The sequence below is a fragment of the Hordeum vulgare genome, chromosome 6H, assembly GCF_904849725.1.
Source record: "Hordeum vulgare subsp. vulgare chromosome 6H, MorexV3_pseudomolecules_assembly, whole genome shotgun sequence".
NCBI lineage: Eukaryota > Viridiplantae > Streptophyta > Magnoliopsida > Poales > Poaceae > Hordeum > Hordeum vulgare.
Window position 1 is genome coordinate 177,053,975 of NC_058523.1, and position 26,179 is coordinate 177,080,153.

Genomic DNA, 26,179 nt, shown 5'->3' on the forward strand with positions numbered 1-26,179 from the left:
TGAATGATATAACTAAATCAATTGCTCAAATTATCAAAGTAAGAGCAAGTTATCCTAAACAAGGGATAAATCCATTCGAATGGACAACTTTGTTGAACTCATTTCACAAGAAATGTCTGATTATATATAATACTTTATGTACATACCCAAAATGGTTTAGTTGAATATCTTATCAAAGATAGTGAAATTAATAATATGACCAACCTTATAGAATCATGATTTACTAGCCTCATGCTAGACAAATACGGCATTACACACCGTAAGTATGATATAAATCATACCAACTGCATAGCATACTACTTTCCCTTTTAGTAATTACGTGGAAATCAACAAAGTATTTCCTATCTGCGATAATTCGGTTACATACCGATATCACCACTCCAGCATACATCAATGGGCTCTCACAGAAAATTAGGGATCTAAGTGAGGAATGACAATTTATCCGTCAATCAAAATTATTCATAGCTCGTATGCTGATTGCATCAGCAATAAGGACATTTCTGCCATTAGGGGGAGATAAGTACCACAAAGAATGCCAAGAAATAAATTAGGAATGTTATTCACATTCAATCCTTATATCCACGTACTCAAATAATCTGAACAAGAAGTTTAGAATCACATATTTGCAACACATTGCAAAACTGCCACATACATTTACTGATGACAAAGGTGTCACTCAATTTTATATTCCTGCAGTAAAGTGTCAGAAAGAGTGGAGGTACCTGATAAACCACTCTTCTCCCGAAATGAGAGCAAGAGGGGGAGAAATCTGACCACACGAGATATAATCTCACATATGCTTCCGCGGAAATAGAGAAAATCAAATCCTCAACCAGTAAATGTAATTCAACATCAAGTTGAAAGACACCTCACTGGATGCTCATCATCCAAAGCCCGACATAAATGTGCACAAATGTTTTCGTGTCGGGACATCGAAACACCTTGACTCCATTGTTGTAGGAAATCACAAGGAGTTAAAAGGAATAAATACATTTCCACAAATTTCATTGATTCCTCCAGAATCATATAACATAAGTCTACATTTGTCGACATATATTTCTTCTGAAAATTGCTAAAACCTTTTGGGCCCTGAACCAAAATCCATGGTAGAGTGCCTCTTGTACTCATATTGGTTCACATAAAAGGAAGCAAGTAATGAAGAATAGCACTCGCTCTACAAACGAATGGTATTTACCACAGTAATACCTACTCCTCATAAGTATCTTCCATATGGAATACTAAAAACTTCTCATTCATAGACAAAGTCAATGAGGTGGTGAGAAAGCGAGGCTTGTAGCAAAAGGGTTCACGCAGAGACCCGACATCAAATTATGATGTAACATACCTTCTTGGTATGAGTGGAACTATGTTTCGATAATAAATACCATTGGCAGTACAAATAATATTATCCATGCAGTTGATGGATGAAATGACTACATACTCATATGAGTCACTCATTTCGGAAATATATATTAAAGTCCCTGAAGGGCTTACAATTCCGAATCCAAAATAAATCGCAACATATTTGTGTAAAATGTCAGAAGTCACTCTATGGCTTGAAATAGTCGGAAATCATATGGTACTACCGACTAAATGAGTTCCTTCTTCAAAGGATTACTCAAAGGATGATAAATTGTTTGTGTTAATAAAGGTATCCCAAATTTGAATTCCTTATATCACCTCAGTGTATATCGATGATTTCATCATCAATGTCTCTACAAGACCTAAACATACACAAAATCATCTCAAGACGGAAAATTTGGATTTAACCAAATTTAGCTTAAGTTTACAACTTGATCATTCTCTCAAGAATACATATCAGTCTACATATATCCAAACATATACAAGAAGTTCAATTTGGATATATCATATCAACAAAAGACATGTATGGTCATACTACCTTTGATAAGGTACAAATCCATTCATACCTAGGGGTGATAATGAAGTGATACTAGGACCTGAAGTTCTGTATATCACTAATGTCAAAGCACTCATATACTTGCAAACTACGTCAGGCCTGACACTATATTTGCTATCTTTATTCAGAATGCAACCCCCAACAAAAGGTATATGGTTGATATAAGTAATATCATCTTATATCTGAAGATTACAATAAATCTTGGATATTTCCATCAGGAAATAGAAGATATGACCATGATATGATGTAATGATATTGGCTTTTTATTTGATCCCAATGACACCATATCACTGACTGAATTTGTTGGAATAGCCTTCACATGGAAGTTATATAAATGGATTTTAATGGTTCCAATTATCATTCTAACATAATTGCTTATCTAAAGGCATTGCAAAATATGCATAACTTAACAAAATGATTAACCACACTCAAAATCATGTGGTTGAGATTCATCAGAATCACATTACTTGATTTATAAAGCTACTTCCACTTGTGTTACTCAATACCAACAGGTTATATGAAGAGCAATATCATAAATCACATTGCTCGGAAACTATTTATCCTCATGGATTATAGAAAAGTGAGGAAATAATTTGCAAACGAAATCATGTGAAAATCCAACAGATTATACACAATCTTATGTTCATGTCAATGAAATTGGTATGAGACATCCACCATATTTGCAAAGTTCAGGGGGAGTAATCTCCCAAACTATAACCTATTAACAATCATCAGATTGCATGTATTGTACTCTTTTTCCCTCGATGAGTTTTTCCCTAATGGTTTCTCATAAAAGGTTTTTAACGAGACAATATAATCACAAGTGTTTGTATATGCCATATCATTTTCTCCTTATATTTTTCCCATTGGGTTTTAAAGGAGTTTTCAATGGCATGTCAAATGCACTCTTTTCCCTTATGAGTTTTTCTCTCAAAAGTTTCTCATAATGGTTTTTAATGAGGCAATATCTTATCAAAGATCATATGTCATACTTTCTATTTTCCCTATTGGGGTTTTTAAAGAAAGTAATCAAGACATATCAATTGTTCTCTAAATTCACCAATGAGTTTTCTCCTTCTTCAAAGGTTTTTCTCATATGAGTTATCAAGAGACAATAATCATTATATGTTGCATTATTTTCTCCTTATTATTTTTCCCACTGGGTTTTAAGGAGTTTTAGCAACATATCTACACTATTCTCCTCATATTTTTCCCACAGGGTTTTTGGAGGAGACTTTAAAGATTATACAACGATTTCTCAAAATGAAGATGATGAACATTCTCGAAAGCAAACACATACAAGGAGGAGTCTTTATCAACATGATATATATTATAAAGACAAGCATTGATTAGGGGGGGTGTTAGGAATTAATTAAATTAATTAATTAAGGGATAACCCCTGCTATGTCAGTTGCTTTAGTTTAGCAACTGCTCCTTGTAACCGCCTTTGTACTGGGGTATATATACCCACATCTTCAATCAATGAGACAACTGTTTTCATCATTTGCTCTCTCTTTCCTTTTTACTCTTTACAATTCGTAGCGGATAGCTAGAATCAGTGACGTGGATTTGTGGCCGACCGGCAGCCGCAGAATCTTACGGTCGCCGCTGGATAAGTTCTGGTAATTCCCAAATCAGCGAGAGAGCAATCGGTTTCCATCCATGAATAAACAACAATTGCCCTGCACAACGAAGCAAACAGCTCTTCTGTGCCGTCGTTTCCTGACCCTCAGTAATACTGTCTGTCCGGACAAAATACCTCCGCTGCTTTCTGCACTGGAGAGTGTCGTGCGAGAGGTTTCAATAGCCATGCTCTTCTTAGCCCGCCGGTCGGATCCCGGCGACGGCGACCGGCGGCCTGGCACGAAACTGGATACGGAGCAATTACAGTTTACTGTAATGCCGCAAGCCACCGGGGCAGAGAGGGCGACGTCTCCATCCTGACCCATTTTGTTTAAGGCAACAACCCAATTGTAAGAGCGGAGCTCTACCAACTGAGCTATATCTCCCCGAGCTAGACTAAGCAATAAAGTACCTCGTATTTTACCTTCTGCATTCTGGCGATTTGTACCCAAAAACTAATTTAAACTGCATTCAAAATAAAAATTGGATTTCTTCGTCTATGAATATCCAAATTTTTACACCTAATACTCCATAGATAGTTCGAATTGGATAGCAGCAATAATCAATTTTAGCAGCTGTTTCATCTTTGCTTTAAAGAAATATTAAAATGAATAAGTTGTTTCCGGCTTTTCCGCATATGATGCAGGATCAGGATGGCGAGCGCCGTCCGGAAAACCGTCTCTCGCATTCCCGCTTAACCCCCCCTGGTTTGTACAACAAAATTTAAAAATGCTGCTTTGTCCGGTATAAAGCGCGCCATCCCGCCGCGCCCCCAAACAACTCAGCTCAGCCACAAGCCCGCAACTCACTGCTCGATTCTCCTTGCGTAGTAGAGTTCCAAACCAGAGAGCAAGAAGCGGATTGTTTAAGGCTGTGTATCCGTCGAGGTTGATCGACGATGGGTGACCTGATTCCGGGGCTCCCGGAGGAGGTGGCGCAGGAATGCCTGGTCCGGGTGGGGTTCCGTCAGCTCCCAGCAGCGCGCCGCACCTCGAGGCAGTGGAAGGCGGCAAAATTGACAAAAATGACCCCTGGGACGAAAGAACTCACGGATTGACCCCTCGGGGGAAATAATTCACCGGCCTGACCCTTTTGTGTGGCGCCCGACACCTAGGCGCCACACTGTACTGTGTGACGCCTAGAGGTTAGGCACCACACCCCCGACCACGTGGCAGGAAGGGCCCCACCCCCAGGCAGTGTGACGCCTAAGCCTCAGGCGTCACACATTGTAATGTGTGGCGCCTGACCCTTAGGCGCCACACACTGACTTACAGAGCCACGGGCCAGCCCCCTCCCCACCCCCCTCCCCACCCCCTCCCTCATTCAAACAGAAACTTCCATTGCGGCGGCTGGCTCTCATCCCCTCCCTAATCCCCTCCCCCATCTCCTTCAGATCTGAGGATTTCTTGCTTGGATTGATCCCCCAAGGTAATGTCCTCCCCCATCCCTTCCCTTTCCCATCCTTCTATCCAATTTTATTATGTTTTGGTTGAGTAGATCGATTTGAGTAGGTTCTTAGGATTTGACTAGTTAGGATTTGGTTGAGTATATGAGTAGTTAGTAGTTAGTAGTAGTAGTAGGTATAGGAATTGCATTAGGTTTTGGTTTTGGTTGAGTATATGAATAGTGAGTAGTAGTAGTAGTTAGTAGTAGTAGTAGTAGTTAGTAGTAGAGGTAGGTATAGGAATTGTATTAGGTTTTGACTAGTTAGGATATGAGTTAGGATTTGACTAGTTAGTATATGAGTTAGGATTTGCATTAGGTTTTAACTAGTTAGGATATGAGTTAGGATTTGACTAGTTAGTATATGAGTTAGGATTTGCATTAGGTTTTAACTAGTTAGGATATGAGTTAGGTTTTGACTAGTTAGGATATGAGTTAGGATTTGCATTAGGTTTTAACTAGTTAGGATATGAGTTAGGTTTTGACTAGTTAGGATATGAGTTAGGATTTGACTAGTTAGTTGAGTATATGACTAGTTAGTAGTTAGTAGTAGTAGTAGTTAGTAGTAGTAGGTATAGGAATTGCATTAGGTTTTAGTTTCTAGTTAGTGGTAGTAGTTAGTATTAGTAGTAGTTCATATGAGTATATGAGTCTTATTTGAATATTAGTAAATGAGTAATTTTTGTGCTTTGTAGGATGGTGTGGCTTCTGAATGATCTTTATGACGCTGAACACCGGGCCTATTTCATGTCGGAGAAGAAGATGGTAAGTAGAAAATGATTAGTAGATTAGTAATATTTTGAAAATGTAATAAGCACTTGATATCTTCTTCTCCTATATGTTTGCAGGAGCTTACGCCCCTGAAGATCCGGTCTCATGGGGCATCCTCCGTAATGCATTACGATGAGCGGTACACCCCGTACATCGAGATGACGGGACTCCTTCCATTCGTGCAGCTTGTGAGTCGGTCAACTCCAAATCTGAACGCTGCGGCAGTCACAGCACTCATTGATCGTTGGAGGCCGGAGACACATAGTTTTCACCTCCGGACAGGAGAGATGACGGTTACTCTTCAAGATGTTTCCATGATCACCGCTCTTCCCATCGAGGGGAAGCCACTATGTATGAGCACTGATTCTGAGGGATGGCGGCATCAAATGGAGGCTCTTATTGGTATGTCGCCGCAGGAGCCGGAGGTGGAAGATGGAGGGAAGAAAGATAGAGTCCCTGCCGGCGCCACTTTCACTTGGATTGCCGCCAACTTTGCTCATTGTCCTGAGGACGCAGATGACGAGGTCATCCAGAGGTATGCTCGCGTCTACATGTGGTACGTCATCTCTAGGACTATCTTTGCGGACGGCACAGGCAAGAATGCTCCTTGGATGTGGCTGAAGGCGTTGACTGTTTTGGACAACAAGTTCAGCTGGGGCTCGGCCGCACTGGCTTACTTGTATCGGCAGGTAATAAATTGTTAATATTAAGTACTCTCTGTTATCTTTTTCTGCTAAACTGATGCATGTTTGTTGTTACTTGTAGTTGGACGATGCTTGTCGCGGGACGACAAAGGACGGTGGAGTTGGTGGTTGTATGCTCCTACTTTCAGTATGGAGCTGGGAACGCCTACCTGTTGGACGCCCTAAAAGCTCAAAGTGGAATACCTGGGATGACCCCGACAACCCTGTACGGCAACCTACATGGGCTTACAAGTGGGACTTGGTATCGGAGGTGGCAAGCGAAGTGAACCTATTGTACAAGCAATACACCAACGAGATGGATTCGCTTACCCCCGAGCAGGTAAGATGGTTTCAGAGTTGACTTCCAGCTTCTATGTTGTGAGTGAAATGAATTGTGGTATTCATCTTGTGTTGTAGGTTGAATGGGAGCCATATGGTGTCGGGACAAACTTTGGTGATGCACACACGTTCGAGCTGAATCCACTATGCGTGCAGGAAAGACATCTTTGGCTAATGCGTTGTCCCCTAATATGCAATTGGGCGGTTGAGTGGCATCTCCCGCATCGTGTGCTGCGTCAATTTGGTTACTTTCAGCCACACCCGCCGGAGTGGGTGGACACGGACACACAGCTTCACAGGTAACAAAAAATAATTAGTGATTAGTTTTGTTCTTAGTGTTGAGCGAGCTACTGATGTGTTTTGTTCAAAGCAGGTTGGATAGGAGGAGGCAGCGAAAAATCAAGGACTGGCAGAAGCATCATAAGAGTTGCGTCCTTATGTTCGAGCAAAGTGTGCAGGCAACTTCGAGCATACAACGAACCCAGTACCGTCAGCATTGTGCTCTTGCGTTCAGCAACTACCTAAGATGGTTTCAGGAGAGTACTCGTGTCGAGATTTGTCCGCCGGCTTACGAGGAGGACATATTGGAAGAACCCACTGAGTACGATGAACTTGCCCAAGGCGGTTGCAGCAAGTTGATTCGCGAAGGGTACCAAACTTCCTTCGCCCCTGTCCTGAACTTTGTGGTAAGTGTGCTCCCCTATGTAATTTATGAATTCTAGCGGACCTATTCACTTGCACTTATTTGTTGTCATTGTCTTGTGATCATAGCGCAAAGAGGTCAAGAAACAAGCTCACGAGTCCGAAGATATTCTAGATAACACACCTGGAGGAAAAAAGGGAGAATCTGCACTTCGTCTATTCATAAAGGTGTTGTGTCATTATTATTATTTTGCCCACGAATGCAACATTATAGGTTACCTAATATATGTCATTTATATTTGAATCTAACAGGAACAGGGCAAGAAGTTACGGCGCCTATCCAACATTTTAGGTTGCCGTGACCCTGAATATGTTTCACCTTCGAGATCCGGTTCATCCGAAAGAAATACTCTTGACGATTCAGCTTCTTCGGGCGCTCGTATGGATTATGGTGACATTACCCAAAGAAATACTCAGGAGGATGATGTTGACACTCCTCAGGTATGACATAGCCATACAGTTTGCACTTTCATTCAACCTTCAGCCTTGAACCTTCAAATTTGAACTTTCAACCTTCATATGTATTAGGCTGAGGACGACATGACGTTGAAGGCTTTCCAACGCTCCGCTTACATGTTGAAGCCCAGGAAGGAATTTAAGCGCTACTCACCGGATGATTATGCGAAAGGGAAGAATCCGGTGGCCGAGAGCTCTCGTTTGTCAAGGATGAGAAGCAGGGAGGATGAGGTTGAGGATGACGATGACGATGAGTCCGATGACCCGGATCAATTTGTGGTTGCGAGACGGAAGAAGCTAGTATCCAAGAGGGGACGAGGCCCCAAGTGATTTGGAGTTGGTGTTGCACTTGTCGAGCTGAACTATTTACTGTAGTCTTGAACTATTTCGAGTTGTGAACCATTTAGTTGTTGTTGCAGTTGTTGTGAACCATTTAGTGCTGTCAAAAGATCCTTATTGCTGGAATATATTGCTTTATTGCTGTCAAAAGATCCTTATTGCTGTCAATATATTGATTTATTGCTGTTATAAGATCTTTATTGCTGTCAAAAATTGCTTTATTGCTGTCCAAATTCAGTTCCAGCAGGTTTTCACATGTGTGGCGCCTAAGGCTTAGGCGCCACACATGTGTAATGTGGCGCCTAAGGCTTAGGCGCCACACATGGGCTTATACAGCCTCAGCGCAGCCCCTCCCCACCCCTCCTCCCCCAGTATAAGTCCATGTGTGGCGCCTAAGCCTTAGGCGCCACACATGTGTAGTGTGGCGCCTAAGGCTTAGGCGCCACACATGGGCTTATACAGCCTCAGCGTAGCCCCTCCCCACCCCCCCTCCCCCAGTATAAGTCCATGTGTGGCGCCTAAGCCTTAGGCGCCACACTACACATGTGTGGCGCCTAAGGCTTAGGCGCCACACACTCTGTCATGCCTAGAACTGCATCTTAATGGAGGAGGAGTTCAAAAATAGTGGTGGAGGAGTTCAGATACATACGTTAAAACATACAACACAAAGCACATAGTAGTGGTGGTGGAGTTCAAACATACATACGGTTCTTGAAGTAACTTACGTCCAAAAGTGCATACATAGTGGAGTTTCATTGTCATAAAGCGCGGAACCAAACAAGGTTCAACAACACATAGATTACAAGCATCCGGCTCTATTGGGTCGAGCAAGGCCCCTTACCCTTCTTCTTCTTCCTCTCTTCTTCCTCTTCCTCTCTTCTTCCTCTTCCTCTTCCCTTTTGCGCAGTTTTGAAGCCTCTTCCTTAACCCTCTCCGTGAAGCGCTGATGCTCCCGCTCTCTCTTTGCTGCGGCCTCTGCCAACATCTTCTTAAAGTTAGCTTCATATTCTTTTTTACGTTTCTCTAGCGTCTTCCTGTCATTCTCCTTTATCCTAGCCTCATATCGCTTATGCTCAAGGAACATTTGCCACTCCTCATCCCTCTTTGCCTTATCCTCCTCATCCTTCTTCTTTCGCGCTTCCGCTGCATCCTCCTCTCTCAACTTCTTTGCAGCCCTATCCATCAACAGCTGCTCCTCACTGGCTGCATCCTTCTCCTCCCCCCACTCCGCTTTTGCCTTGTTCGGCTGAGAAGCGGCCATACCTACAAAACAGGCATCATAGCTCATAGTTAGGAAAATAACACACAAAGGAGCATCAAAAACAACATGATAAAGATAAGTGAAATATGTGACATACGGAAATGGTCCTTGTAGGTATCCACGCATACCAATCCTAGTAAGTCCACCACCTATCCCACCACTGCCTCTAGCACCACCACGACCTATCCCACCCCTACCTCCAGCACCACCACGACCTATCCCACCACTGCCTCTACCACCACCACTTCCTCTAGTACCACGTCCTCTAGTAAGCCCAAGTCGGCTAGGAACATGTTGAGTAGGAACTTGTTGGCTCGTGCTTCCTTGACCCGTCCCTTTTTGGCTCGTGCTTCCTTGACCCGTCCCTTGTTGGCTCGTGCTTCCTTGACCCGTCCCTTGTTGGCTTGAACTTGGTTGGCTAGGACTTGGTTGGCTAGGACTTGGTTGGCTTGACCTGGAATCATTGTTTTTGGACTTCTTTCGCGCCGTACACCTTCTTCTGTTGTGCCCTGTTACACCGCAATCTCCACATTGTGATCTCTCAGTAGGCTCTTGGAATTGGTTGTTCCTCATTTCTCTACCACCACCATGGCCCCATCCATCCATGTCTCCTCTAAAACGCTTTGTCTTTCGTCTTCCCAGTTTCACAACCTTCCACTCTGGGTCGGGTCATAGTTGTACTCCATGATACTCCGGCCATTGTGATTGGTCAAAGTATGGTTCAAATCTAGGAGCCCATGTATGCTTCGTGGTCATGATCGAGAACTCGGACTCCCTCAAGGTTAGTGGATGGTTGACGTCCACATTCCTACTGCGAGCTGCCGTGTACAAATGCGAGCATGCGAGATGAAGCAACCTTGGTCTCCCACAAGAGCAATCACACAAGGATAAAGAAACCTTGAACGCCCTGTTTCCGTGTTGCTGGCCATCGTTTGTCGTTCCTCCGGGCTCATTCACTTCGTATGTCCAATCCTCGTTGTTGTACAGGGTAGCCGTTTGGGAGTCAGCCTTCCGTGATTGAAATACCATCCATTTGTCAACCTTTGGTGGAAACTGTTACTTATACTTTTTCTTGTTCTCTCCCGCAATCTGATAATCTGTTTCTTGTGAGTACTTTAGAAAGTATGCTCTCAACTTGTCGAATGTGTATTGAACTATTGCCGTCACTGGCAACGCACGGACACCCTTCAACACCCGGTTGAAGCATTCTGCCATGTTACTGGTCATTTGACCATATCTTCGGCCATCTTCGTCATAAGCTCGTGCCCACTTGGCCCGAAGTTCAATGTGCCTGTTAAGAAACTCAAGCCCACATGCATCAAGTTTTTTGTTTACAAGCAAAGCATTGTACAATCTTGCAAATCGTTTGTCAGAAAATGCTTGACAACAATCCTGAAGATCATCCGCCAACTCCTTGCTACCACATGCCCGGTAGAAGTTTGCACAGAAATGCCTCATGCACCATCGATGATGCAAAGGAGCATGGCCGGGAATGACAATGTCAACCGCGTTAAGTATGCCTTGATGACGATCCGATATGACACATATTTCCCTCTCAAACGGTAATACTTTGGTTCTCAAAATATGCAAGAACCATTCTCAGTTAACATTGTTCTCTGCCTCAACCAAAGCAAAAGCCAAAGGCATCAACCGGTTATTGGCATCACTTGCTATTGCAACCAACAAAGTGCCCTTGAATTGTCCGGTCAAAAACGTGCCATCGATGGAGATGACAGGACGACAGTGCTGGAAAGCCCTCACACATTGCTCAAATGCCCAAAATGCACGGCCAAATACGCGAACCCTATTTCCATTCTTAATCCTTGTTTTCTCCCCATACGGCTCGACCACATGAACCATGCCCGGGTTAGTGTGGGCAATAGCTCCCAACAACCTAGGTATGCGGTTGTATGCTTCCTCCCAATCACCATACAACATCTTGAATGCGGCTTGCTTTGCTTTCCATGCCTTACCATATTTCACCTCGTAGTGAAAGAGGGCTTTCACAAGGTCTTGTACGCTTTTTATGCTCATTGTAGGAAGAGAGGAGATGGAGTTGGAAAGCCTATAAGCGATGAACTCGGAGGTTAGTTGTCTATGGCTTTGCGACGATAGGGCACCATCAACCCTCTTGCCTTGACACATGTGAGGCATACAACTGACAATGTTCCATCCTGGCCCTCCTTTCCATGGTCTTGCACGGACAATCCAAGGACAACATCTATCCTCACATGCAACCGTGTAACGCAGCTTCATGTTTGAATGAACAACTTTGTGTGGCCTGTAATGCGTAACAGAATATTCATCCAACCACATCTTCAGTTCAAAGAATGTTTCGAACTTTGACCCCGGCAAAATAATATTCTTCCCATGTGTGTCCCGATGAGAAGGTGGCCTAACTCCAAACAATATGCCTTCGCCTCCGTCAACCACGGCTTCATCCGCAAGGCTAAGATCCTCGAACAATGGTGTCCGGTGATCACGCTTTAATACCTTCGTGAAAGCTTCAGCCTCCTTTGCCGTGAACCCTTCCTCATCAACTTCTTCATCGGGACCCTCATCGTCAGACTCAGAGGCATACCCACGTGAGTACGGAATGGAATGGTCCATTGTCTCTTGCAAATTATATTTGTCCAAATCACCAAGATTGTTGTCATGAAGAACATTACCATCATCATAGTGCTCATAATTAGCCTCTACCAATGGTTCATGTTCAATGTTGACCTCTTCGTTAGCCTCATACACACAAGAAAGAGGTTCAATGCTGGCCTCTTCGTTGATGGTTGCAGGAATAGCTTCAACAATCGAAGAGGAAACCCGTTTCAAATCCAACAAGTTAGGAACATTTGTTTTCATGGCAAATAACTCTAGAGCCTTGTCTAGTGATTCGGCCACCGTATCCTTGTATGCAAGCCAACGTTGCTCGGAGTTGACACGCATGGTCTTCCAACGAATGTGCATTCCGAATCCCACATTATGCCTACCAGCAAACTCAACTACATCATTAGGGTCCATCCAATTCAAATCCTTTCGGACTTGTTCCAACAATTCAGCATAGCTAGGACACAAATCGAACACCATGTCAAGCTCATCCGGGTCCGGATCAATATTGCCTTTTAAAAAGGCATCCTTGTCCACGTGATGAACATAAACACATGTTCTTCTCATACCTAAACAACAAAACATAGAACCTTTTTATGAGCAATCATACAATTAGAATAACCGTAGCCTAACTTCCAAATAACCCTAACCCCCTCATAACCCTAACACAACCAAACATCCCTAACCCTAGCCTAACCCTAGCCTAACCCTAGCATAACCCTAGCCTAACCCTAAAACAACCATAATGCACACATCCAAACAACCCTAATCCTAACCCCATCATACCCCTTATCCTAACATACAAACAAATAAAACAATTTGATATACATCCCACATTTCATGAAAAACTAGGGTTTCCTCAAATTTGCAAAAAAAAGAACACAAAAGATTTTCCTTTGGATGAGAATGAGGGGAGAGGTGGGGATTACCTTAGGGGAGTGATTGGACAACAAATGCCCGCTCCAAACCTTCAGATTTGGTGATGTAGAGAAGGATTTGAGGGAGGGGGCAGTGGCTGGGAGGGGGGCTGGGGGAGGGGAATGAGGGAGGGGGTGGGGAGGGGGGTGGGGAGGGGGCTGGCCCGTGGCTCTGTAAGTCAGTGTGTGGCGCCTAAGGGTCAGGCGCCACACATTACAATGTGTGACGCCTGAGGCTTAGGCGTCACACTGCCTGGGGGTGGGGCCCTCCCTGCCACGTGGTCGGGGGTGTGGTGCCTAACCTCTAGGCGTCACACAGTACAGTGTGGCGCCTAGGTGTCGGGCGCCACACAAAAGGGTCAGGCCGGTGAATTATTTCTCACGAGGGGTCAATCCGTGAGTTCTTTCGTCCCAGGGGTCATTTTTGTCAATTTTGCCGTGGAAGGCGGAGGTGGAATCGCCGCTCTACGGACGCCTCCGCCGGGCCAACGGCCATACCCGACCGATACTCGCCCTCGCCCAGGCCCTTCCCCCGCTCGCCGCCTCCGGCCCGGCCCACAAGTACGCTGCGTCCGCCGCCCTCTCCAACTCCTACAGGCTCGTGCTCCACGACCCGGTCGACGGAGGCTGGGCCACGCTGCCCCCGCTCCCAGGCGGCCGGGGGCTCCCGCTCTTCTGCCAGCTCGCCGCCGTGTCTTGTAGCGAGAGGAGGAAGCTGGTGGTGCTGGGCGGGTGGGACCCTGAGACGTGGGTGCCGACGGACACGGTGCACGTGTATGACTTCCTGGACGGCGCGTGGCGAAGCGGCGCGCCGATGCCTGGGCCGCGTCGGTCGTTCTTCGCGTGCGCGGCGGTCGGAGGAAGGGTGTTCGTCGGAGGCGGCCACGACGAGGAGAAGAACGCGCTGCGGTCGGCGGCGGCATACGACGCCGAGGCCAATGCGTGGGCGGCGCTGCCTGACATGGCACTGCAGCGGGACGAAGCCAGGGGGGTCTGCCTCGGCGCCAGGTTCGTCGTGGTTGGTGGGTACCCGACGGAGGCGCAGGGCCGGTTCACCGGCACCGGCGAGGCATTCGACACAGACGTCTGGGCGTGGGGTCCAGTGCTGGACAGGGTGGTCGACGAGGGGGCGTGCCCGAGGACGTGCTGCACTGCGCCGTCCGCGGCAGGCGCCATGTACATGCTACGTCACGGCCATCTCGCGGTGCGGGACGGCGACAACGAGTGGCGGTCGGTGGCACCGATACCGAAGGACGGGCGCGCGGCGATGGTCGTCGTGGCCATCGAGGACGGCCATGTGGCCGCCATCGGCGCCGGGCACCACGGCGGTGAGCAGGCCGTGTATGTGCTCAGCAAGGACACTGAAACCAACGGGGCGTCGCCATCCTAGGCGCGCGCCCTGGCGTCGCAGGAGTTTGCCGGGCACGTGCAAGCCGCGTGTTGCGTAGAAGTATGATACAGTAACAACAAATCAGTATATGTGGAAAAATATAAGATGTTTAAACTTTTTTTCTGAATGAAATATATATACAACATTTTAATGTGTTTGCTCATTCATTTTCAGTCAGTATATCTCTATCTTTATCTAAACTTTACTCATTTTCAGTCAGTATATCTCTATCTTTATCTAAACTTTACCTAATACTAAAGCGACTACTCCTTCTGCCCGCACACTGTCGTGGTCTATTTGCAAAAAAAGACCTTCTGTTTTTGAGAAATCAAATCATAGTCCTATTTTAAAAAAAATGTTTCGCTTTTACAGAAACACCCCTCCCCACGATCAGCGCATTATCAACATGCGCCCGCTCCGGTGGCCACAGGTGGGTCGCGGTTGTGCGGAGCCTTCAGTGGACGCCGGAGATGGCCGGAGGGAGGAGGCTCGAGGGGCTCGGGAGCGGACGCCGGAGACATATTTTACGTTGTTTGCATGTGCACAAGTTAACATGCTAGAATTTTTATTATGGGCCGCTAAAAAGTTCGGCCTCACAACCTGCCATCCCCTCTCTTCTGCGAGCAAGAAACAGAATTTGTGTCAAATTTCCAATTCGAATTAATAGTCCCACCCCGACACCTTACATGAAATCCTAGCAGATTATATACGCTCCAAATTGCATGAACCAACAAGCCAACAAGAACAGGATGAGATACGACAAATTGATGAGGAGAGACACATGAATCCAACAAAAAACAGTATGGGATGCCCAACCTAAGAGAAAGCTCAAGACATGAAGAGTACATGCATGGATAAGCTCGCGTCGCCCCAACCGCTGGGCCGTAGTAGGAGGCCAGATCATAGCGATGGAGACGAGTTGGGGGTGTGGAGCGTTGGGAGGAACGCGGCAGAGGAGCTGGAGGTGGTGCTCAATGGCCGGATTGACAGGGGCAGGGGATCGTGTGGGGGTGGCTCCAGCGTGTGAGAGAGACTCTGGAGGTGGGTGGCGGCGAACAAGGGAGCGAACGAGGAGATATTTTGAGGAGGGGATCGGGGCTTCTAGGGTTATAGAGCAGGCGGACCTGGCTGGGCCTTTTAAGACGCGATAGAATGTGGGATGGCCCGTGCTGCTGTTTGTCTTCTTTACTTCCATTTCTCACTTATAGAAATTAGAGAGAGGGGAAAGAGAAGAAAATAAATAGCCAGCGATTTTATAATATGTTGAACCTTTTTACATTGAGCCTAAGATTTATACTTAGCCAAAATTAAAAAAGCACACACCCATTTCCGGGAAAATCACATTTAGACTCATTTAAATTTCCAAAAATGTTGGTAGTTTTGATGAATATATATATAGGGTCGCGCTATTCGTCACCCTGGATAAGAAATAGTTATTCTTCACCCCCTCTGTTTTAATATCAATGCATCGTAATTTTACGTTCCGTAAACTTTGCCTTATTTTATACGTAAAACGAGACTGTAAAAAATATAACCAATATAAAAATATTTTATATCACGTAAATTTAAGAACATACAAAAATAGTGCAAAAATTACAAAAATACATTTTTTTTCTAGTATTATGATTTATATTTTTGTTTTTCTTTTGTCAAATTTTACGTAGTGATTTAATATAAATGTAAATATTTGTATTTAAAATTTAATTTATTTGTAAATTGATCGTAAGATTATCTCGGACGAAGAATAAACTATTCTGCACCCTGGGTGATGAATAGAGTTTATATATATATAGACACTCTATTATGCATCCAGGGTAAAGAATAACTTATTCCTCACCCTGGCCGTTCGACTGAGACAAAAGAAATATCAAAATGCAGAATGTAACTTTCTAGCATGCATGTTGTAAAATTACCTTGACTACTCTTGTAAAATTACCTCACTTCTATTATAAATTATGACAACATTTTTTAGTGAGATATTGATACGCCACATTTTCATTGCATGCAGAATGTAATTTTACGGCATGCATGTTATAAAATTAGTTCACTTTCTTTTATACGGTGCTAGACCAACTTCTTCTCATAGTGTAATATCACCTTAGGTGTGTTCTTTTCTCATAGTGTAATATTATCCGGGTCGCGTTATTCGTCATCCTGGGTGAGGAATAGTTATTCTTCACCCCCTCTATTTTAACATTAATGCATCGTAATTTTACATTTTATATATTTTTTTCTTATTTTATATGTTAAAAGAGACCGTAAGAAAATATAATCAACTTAAAAATATTTTATGTCACGTAAAATTACGAACATATAAAAATAGTGCAAAAAATACAATAAATTCAATTTTTTTGGTCTTGTGACCTATATTTTTGTTTTTTGTCAAATTTTACATAATGATTCAATATAAACATAATTATTTGTATTTGAAATGTAATTTATTTGTAAATTGATCGTAATATTATCTCAGGTGAAGAATAAACTATTCTGCACCTTGGGTGATGAATAGAGTTTATATATATATATATATATATATCTTTACCTATTAATAAAGCACCTACTGCTTCTATGGTACGTCATTAAAATTACCCTCTGAGTTGGCTTAAATTACCCACTATGTCACTCATAAGTGAAAAAACGGTTCAAATTTTTTTTTGTCAAAGTCGTCGTCGCGTGCAGTTATTAAGATGTGAGAACTAAAAATCATGACCACACACTCGGTTTGGTGGCTAGAGCGGGTGCCTTTTACACAGCACACTCAGGTTCGACCCCTGGTAGGCACACATTTTTTTCATCCCTATTATTTCTCTTTGTATATAGCAGCAAACATGGGTTAATGGACCAGCCCATGTTTTATTATTTCAATATATTTTTTCTTTAAAGTAATACATGATTTCCCAAAATTCCAACATTTTTAGTTTGAAAAAATGTTCATGAAATCATAGAATGTTTGGACATTAAAACAAAGGTTCAGAAAATCAGAAAATGTTCACGGATTCAAAAAATGTTGATGGTTTTAAATTTTTTTTGCATATTATAAAATAATTCACACAATGTCAGTGAATTTTCAAAAATCGAATACCCAAGTTGTTCCCCAATTACAAAAAAAGTCATCGATTCAAAAAATGTTCGTTGAATAAAAAACTGTCCATGCATTTTAGAAAAAAGATAAGTTTACATCAATCGACAAAACTTGATCATATGGACACTGATTTTCTCTTTTTATAGCAGCAAACATGAGTTCATGGGCCAGCCCATGTTTTATTATACCATTTATTTTGTACTTCTTTAAACTAATTCATGATTTTTCAAAATTCCATTTTTTTAGTTCTGAAAAATATTGTTCCTGAAACCATAGAATCTTTGGGAATTGAAACATAGGTTCAGGAAATAATAAAACGTTCACCGTTTAAAAAATTGATGATTTTTAAAAACTGTTCACATGTTAAAAAATGATTCACAATTTTGAAAAATATATTCAGAAAATATAAAATGTTCATGATTTTGAAAATGACCATTTATCCAAAACATATTAGTGAATTCGAAGAAAATGTCTATGAAGTAAAAATAACGTTGAGAAAAACTAAAAAAATCTTGAATTTCACAATTTATTCCCATTTTAAAAAAGTTTATAGACTGAGTGAAAAACTATCCATGCATTTCAGAAAAAAGATAGTGGGCATCAATCAACAAAATTTAACCACGACCATTATTGACGAGGATGGAAGAAAAGATAAGTGGCAATATGATGGGCCACCGTGTTAAGTACAAAAATAAAGGATGCTCATATATCGGAGTATTGAGCCATACTTATTTAGCTACAACGTGATTTTTTTGTCTCCCGTTGCAACGCACGGGCATATTTGCTAGTATATATATAATAAAATACAGATCGTTTCTGTCCGTTCACCATCAAATATTATTTTCACATTTTTTATTATTCAAGGTGGTACTAATGATTACATAAAAGTTTAGTTGTTTCGTTCAGCCATACTAGCAAAATGGCCCGTGCGTTGCCACGGAAGAAAAAAAACATAATCTCCAATAATGGTGACCACATTATGTTCACATATCATCGCTTGATTTAGAAATTTTGTCCACAAATGCAAGAAAATGTTTCTTCTTTTAAATATATTCACAAGTTGAAGCAATCTTTACATTTTTAAAAAATTTATATCATGGTTGTCAAAAATCTCGATAACTCAAAGATTTATTGTGAATTTCAAGAATTTTTTTTAGAAAACATAACAATAATAATCCGATCCATCCAACCGTTAATTCTTGAAAATTCACACAGGTATATTGTCACAAAGACTTAGAAGCATTAATGTTTAACAACATACATTAGATCTTTCATGAACAATTTTACAAATATGGGAACAATTTTAAAACCGAGAACATTTTTTACAATTTACAAATATTTACTAAAAATCGTCAATATTTTTATATTTCGAACGGGTTTAAATATTTTCTTTTGAATTGGAGACCAATTCAAGAAAAGACGAACATAATTTTTTATGTTGGAGGATTTTATTTTAAATTCGCAAACATTTTTTGAAACGCATGAAGTTTTTCTGAATAAACAAACATTTTCATATATCAATAATATATTTACTAAATTCATGGACATTGTTTTAAAATTTGCAAAAAAATATAAAAATCTGGTGTTTTTTTTAATCCTATTTTTAATTCAAAATAAAAATTCATCAGCATTTTAATTCAAAATTCCTATTTTTTAATATGCAAAAGTTTTTGTAATTTTGAATTATTTAAAGTATGAATAAACAAAAATGGAACGGAAAAGTTTAAATCAAAAAAACTATCAAAACAGGAATTAGCTATTTTTAAAAATTTAGAACATTTTTTAAATGCATTAACACATTTTGAATTAGAAAGTATTTTGTTAAATGCCTTTAATAATTTTTAATATATGGAATTGTATTTGAGATCATGGACTATTCTTATTGTACAAACATTTTTCTAAAATTGGAAACATTTTATTGTATGTGCGAGCATTTTTTACAAAACTCTGAGCAGTTTTTGAAGTCACAAACATTTTAATTTTTTAAGTATGTTGATTTATAATTTTCAGTTTATGAAAATTTTAAATATTATTTGAATTTATAAATTATTTAAAGTAAAAAAATAAAACGGAACTGAAAAATAAATAAATAAACAGAACTAAAAGCAGGCGCCTGTGCATGGGCCGGCCCATACGGTGTGCTGGATATTCTCCGAATGTGGAGAGCGTAATATAGGAGGTTTTTACATGGGCCAGCCCAGTCCAGAACTAAAATTCGCTTTGTGAAACGTTTTCTATTATTTACCGATGACATGGTGGGTAATTTATGCAAAATTTAGGAGTAATTTACAAGACGGACGACCAGAAACCGTATTTGCTTTATTATTAAGAAGAGATATAGTCATAGTCCGTCAATTGGGCCGGCCGCTCGCGTCTGCCTGCCGGCCCAGCGGCCACTTATTCTGTGAAAAGGTTGAGAATTGTCGATGCACATTATGCTGGTATATCGGATGATGCCATGTTGTGGTGGGCTAATTATGGAGACAAAGTTGTTATATTAAAGGAAAGAGATGTATTTCTACAGGACAGAATTGTACATGCTGAAAATAGAAGGATGGATTTCAAGAGGCATATGACGTTGGATTTCATGAGATATTATTAAAGGAATCGAGAATTGTACACGGTGCAAATAGAAGGATACAGATTTCAGGAGGCAAGTACTACAAAAAGGAAAGATGGATTTCAGGACTGTGAACTACAAAATGATTTCTAGGTTCTTCAATGTAGCTATGATATTGCTTTTCATATACTCCGTATCAATTAGCATGTACGACTACATGTGCAATATAAACAAATGATCTAAAAGTATGCCTGTTCACCCGGTGATTAGCAATCATGTCCCATGTTGGAACTAGCACCCAAAAATCCATGCAATAAATTCATCCCGTTATTTCTCCTATCATCAAACTTAGGCTGGTTGTAATGAGAGTATCATATACTAGTATCATGCATACGATACTAATGTGTGATACTACATCCGTAATGCATAATATCATATGCTAGTATAATAGAACAATTCATTTATTGTCATGCATGACACATAGTAACATAATATTTAATATGATACGATATCATAATATGGTACTCAATCATCTATTTCTTTATTTAATTCCATGCCACCTCATCAAATATGCCTGGTTGGCATGCATGATACTACTTATGGTACTCTCATTACGACCAACCTTATCCCTAATCCCGCAATCCAGATAACATGGTTTATGATAATTGATGTTAACTCCGCAATAGAGTATTATTTTTTTCTTCTATTGCAACGCACGGGCATATGTGCTAGTAACAACTCTTCACAGAGGGGGGGGGTTGATATGAGCACTTAAGTGAAAGTGCGACATGTAGTACACGGTGATGACAACATGCAGTATTTTCATTTGATTGCCAATGGAAAACACACAAAGAAAAAATATTCCAACTTAAGCAAGATGATGGTACAATTGTAGGGCACGAAAACCGGAAATGGTATATCTTTGAATACTATAAGAAATTATTCGAGGATCCCTATGACAATTTTGTGTCGATGGATGAGCAGACGATCGGTGATATTCCTCAGTTCGGGACAGACGAGAATGAGATATTAACCACACCATTTACGGAGAAAGAGGTGTTTGAGGCTATATCACAAATGAAGAGAAATAAGGCACTAGGTCCGAATGGGTTTCTGGTTGAGTTCTATAAGAGATGTTGGCACATTATTAAAGGTGACTTACTTCCGATGTTCCAGGACTTGTTTAATGGCCACTTACAACTTTTCCATCTAAACTTTGGGATAATTACGTTGTTGCCAAAGAAGAAGGGGGTGGTGCGCATTGTACAATTCAGGCTTGTTTGCTTGCTTAATGTGAGCTTCAAAATATTTACAAAAATCGAGACGGATAGATTGACGCCGATTGCACATGCTGTGGTACGGCCGAGTTAGATGGCTTTCATGTTGGGCAGAAACATACTAGAGGGTGTGGTTATCCTTCATGAAACCGTGCATGAAATTCACTCGAAGAAACTAGATGGGATTATCTTCAAGGTGGATTTTGAGAAAGATTATGATAAGGTTAAATGGACTTTCCTTGATGAGATATGGAGAAAGCACATTCAATCCTTTGTACAAAAAGGTAGCATTGGAATCAAAGTTAATGATGATATTGGTCATTACTTTCAAACGCACAAAGGTCTCCGGCAGGGAGACCCAATGTCCCCCATTCTATTTAATGTAGTTGCAAATATGCTGGCAATTCAAATAGGAAGGGCTAAAGAGGAAGGCGAGATAGGTGGACTAATACCACATCTAGTGAATGGTGGTGTGTCTATTCTACAATATGCTGATGACACTATCTTGTATATGGAACACGATATTGCAAAAGCAAGAAATATGAAATTTATTATATGCTTATTCAAAAATTTCTCGAGCTTGAAAATTAATTTGCACAAGAGTGAACTGTTATGGTTTGGGAGAGCCAAAGATGAACAAGATATATAAAAACAACTGTTCAGATGTGAACTGGGAAGCCTATCATTCAGTTATCTAGAAATACCAATTCACCACCGTAAGCTATCAAACAAGAGTGGAAGTGTATTGAGGATCATTTTAAGAAAAACCTAAGTTGTTGGAAGGGTAAGCTTTTCTCTTACAGAGGACGACTAATATTGATTAACTCGGTGCTTACGAGTATGCCTATGTTCCTTATGTATCGATCCCGCTTTTTTTGGCAGAGTGATGAAGTTAAGAGGAAATACATGCTTACTAGGTGGGATATTATTTGTAGACCCAAGGACCAGGGAGGTCTCGGGATTGAGAATTTAGAGGTAAAGAACAGGTGTCTGCTCAGTAAATGGTTGTTCAGACTATTTGTGGAGACAGAAGGTATGTGGGTAATTTTTTGCATAATAAGTACTTACAGTCTAAAATCTTGGCCCAGGTTATAGTCAGGCCCAATGATTCACCATTTTGGAAAGGCTTGATGAAAATGAAAGCGACCTTCTACATAAAGCTAAATTTATCATTGAAAACGGAGATTCCACGAGATTTTGGAAGGATACGTGGTTGGGGGAGACGCCTCTAGCCATACAATATCCATATCTCTATAATATTGTGAAACGTAAGGAGGCCTAAGTCGCCACAATATTACAGTCTAATCCTCTAAATATTCAATTCCGAAGAGCTTTAATAGGTCATCGATGGAAGGCTTGGTTACACTTGGTCAGAAGACTGATGGATGTCTGGTTATCGGACGAGTCCGATAGGCTTCATTTGAAGCTAATAAATAATGGCATCTTTACAGTAAAATTGATGTATTTGAACCTTATTGGCACAACACTAGTCTCCAAGTTGATTCATATTTGGAAGGTCAAAGTAGCCTTACGAATCAAAGTCTTCATGTAGTTTGTTCACAACAAGGTGATTATCACCAGGGATAATTTGGCAAAGCGCAATTGGGAGGAAAGTAAACGTTGTAGCTTTTGTGATCATGATGAAACTATCAAACACCTTTTTCTCCAATGTCCGCTAGCAAAAAATTTATGACAAACAGTTCGTATAGCCTTTAATATCATACCTTCGGATAGCATTGAAACGTTGTTTTAGACGTGGCTAAATGGAGTGGACATAGTTATTGCTACACATGTTCGTATAGGAGTATGTGCATTGCTTTGGGCTATATGAAACTGCAGGAATGACATGACTTGTAACACACAAACACATATAAATTTTTTCAGGTACTTTACACGACATCGACGTTGATCCGTACATGGTCGTTACTCACTCCTGCGAAAACCAGGCAGCCTTTGGTTATTGGCTGTGTCCGTTGGGAGGTGATAGCTCGGGATATCTACAACCGGTTTGGATGGCGGTGGAGTAATATGATAGATGACTATGCATCTAGGCCTATGTTAGCCGGTTGTGGCATCTTTTGATTTATTTTCGATTATTTTGTTGCTCCTTCAGAGCTTGTTCGGAACCACACACCATTTAATTGCTTTTATTAATAAAGTGACTGCATGAATCATATTGATGCAGAGGCCGGAGGAAATCCTCTTTTTTTTTAAAAAATGGGCTAGTAATAAGAAAGCAAATAGGGCTTTTAGTCATCCGTCATAAAATTGCCTCCAAAATTGACTTAAATTACCCACTATGGCACCTATAAGTAAAGAGAACATTTTATTTTCCTTTTTAGAAATGCCGTAAGGATTGGTTCTTATAGGTTAATAAACTATAATATGCAATGAGCACGCAATGAGTGTAGCGGCTAAGGCACCAACCTACCACCTACTCAACCGTGGTTTGATCTCTCGTTAGAGCATCTCTAGCAGATCCCGTAAACTGGTTAAATCCGTAAAAAACTGGGGTGTTTACAGTTTCGGATGAAAAAACAACGCCTAGCACACCTCAAAAGCTTGTTCATCTCTTAAACTTTTTAAGAGGCATGGTAAATACATCCATGAAAACCTTATATGTACAGTTTCAAAGGCAATATATAGTTCACCTCGTAAACCGGTCAAACCTCGTTGGAGCAGACACGCCGCCGCGAAACTGGCTGGAATGTACTTGTAACTCACCGGAATCCGTCGCCGCATGTCGAAAGAAGCCGCCGCATGCCAGAGTTTGCCGCCGTCAGACCGAATTGCGGTCGGTTCAACCACCACTACCGAGGCAAGTCCGTCCACAGGCAGGGCGAAGCAGGCCATCGGCGGTCCGAATCAGGACGGGACAACACCGAAGAAGAGCGAGGCAGGGGTGGGGGAGCTCGCGCGGCCACGTCAGGGAACGCGCGTGCGACGACGGGCAGTGCCAGGCTCAAATTAGGGACGAGCGGGTGCTCCAGGGAGCGCGCAGTCGGGACGGGCGATGCAGGGCTCCTCTACTACATGTGTGGCCTGGAATAGGCAGCGCAGGGACGAGGCGGGGCAAGGCGGGTGGCGCTAGGGCGAACCGGGGTGCTCGGGCGAGGCACATCGTGCCCGAAGACGGACTCGTCGTGACGGGAGGAAAAAAGAAAAAAAAATGAGCTATAGTGGATTATAATTTTATTTATGGGATTTCTTTTGTCCGGGTAATTTTGCATCTAAAAACGATTTACGGTATCCTTATACATGTTTTTAAGATCAATTTTTATGGGGTGTCATAGAAATGCATTTATGCCTTTTTTTTCCTCTCTGTGCCTCCTACCCACTCGACAAGCAGTATTGGGGCGGGTCATGACGGCCAGGTTATTTATTGCATTTTGACTTTTTCTTTAACTTTGTTTACAATCAATTCAGGATTTCCGAAAAAACTAAATCACAAAAAGTTGTGAGTTTTCTAAACAATATATCAAGAAATCATAAAATATTTAGGATTTCAAAAATTGTTTGCATATTATATAAAAATTTCACAATTTTGAAAAAATGTTCGTGAAATAAAATATGTTGCAATTTAAAAACAATATTATGTATACAAAACATATTTTGTATTTTGAAAATAATGTCCGTATTTTTTTTCCAAATGTTCATGATTTCAAACAATTGTTCGCATATTATATAAAAAATCCATGACTTCAAAAAATGGTGGTGAGATAAAATATGTTCATAATTTAGAAAAATGATCATGTATACAATACTATTCGGTAATTTGTAAATAATGTCCCTAAATGTTTTCAATTTTATCAAAGAAAATAATTTTTTCATGATTTCAAACAACTGTTCGCATATTATATAAATTTTTCATGATTGCAAAAAAAGTACGTGAAATAAAATATGTTCATAATTTTTGAAAAGATGATCGTGTATACAAAACCTATTCGGTAATTTGAAAATAATGTCCCTAAATGTTCTCAAAATGTTCAAAAAACTTTAAAATAGAGCTGTAAATAACAAAGAAAACAACAGTCACTTAGTAGAGGTTTTATTAGGGATATGTAAAGATTGTTTAATGATTCTATCTAGTCCCTCACATGCCAGGTAAGAAAAAAGTTTCCGTGTTCTGTACAGCACCAGGACCCAAAAAAATTACACAACTTCCTATGGGTTTGTTTTTGTATACTTTATTATAATAACTAAATGTTTATTTTGCCGCCATACACAACTATGTCTATTCTGGTACCATAGTTTTACTGATTATGAAAAAAGAACGCTAAGCTAGGTCAAGGCGAGACACATTATTCATCATTCTAGCTTAGGCATAGTCCATTAATGCAGTTTGCTTGACAAAAAAATAATTCATTATTGCCCCTTAGGATATCAAATTGTGATGAGACCATCACATTTTATAAAATGAAGACTTAAAATTTCCTTATCTCACCACGACATCATTCAGACATAGTTCGTGAAATGAGATTTTAAAGTCCTTATCTCACCCTGTCACTTTATTCAGACTTTTTCATCTCTACCACATATGCATAATCTGGTTGGCTTTCTTCCATTGTAACCTACAGAAATATTTGTTATCTATATCTATATACCTAATAAATAAAAGGCTATTGTTTCCGACGGTACATCATGACAATTGCCCTTAAAATTATAAAATATTATCCACTAATGCCACCTATAAATAATAAATAATATTTTACACAGGAGAATCCTTTGCCTGGGCCGGTCCATGCAGTAGGGACCTCGTATAATGCGTTCTGCATGCTGGGAGAAGAAGCATCGCCCCCACTTGGGCCGTCCAATAT

General features: G+C 41.1%; 1 protein-coding gene across 1 annotated transcript; it reads left to right on the forward strand.

Moving 5' to 3' along the window:
- Positions 1–4,439: 4,439 nt before the first annotated feature.
- LOC123403337 (F-box/kelch-repeat protein At1g80440-like) lies at positions 4,440–14,443 on the forward strand. Its single transcript, XM_045097278.1, has 2 exons — positions 4,440–4,547; positions 13,499–14,443. Exons 1-2 carry the CDS (start codon positions 4,440–4,442, stop codon positions 14,441–14,443), a joined length of 1,053 nt encoding a protein of 350 aa, XP_044953213.1.
- The last annotated feature ends 11,736 nt before the right edge of the window (positions 14,444–26,179 follow it).

Excerpts from the sequence above, each read along its gene's own strand:
- LOC123403337 (XM_045097278.1), top strand. The coding sequence starts at position 4,440 with ATGGGTGACCTGATTCCGGGGCTCCCGGAGGAGGTGGCGCAGGAATGC. Across the intron at positions 4,548-13,498 it reads GCACCTCGAGGCAGTGGAAG|GCGGAGGTGGAATCGCCGCT; the intron begins GCGGCAAAATTG and ends TTGCCGTGGAAG.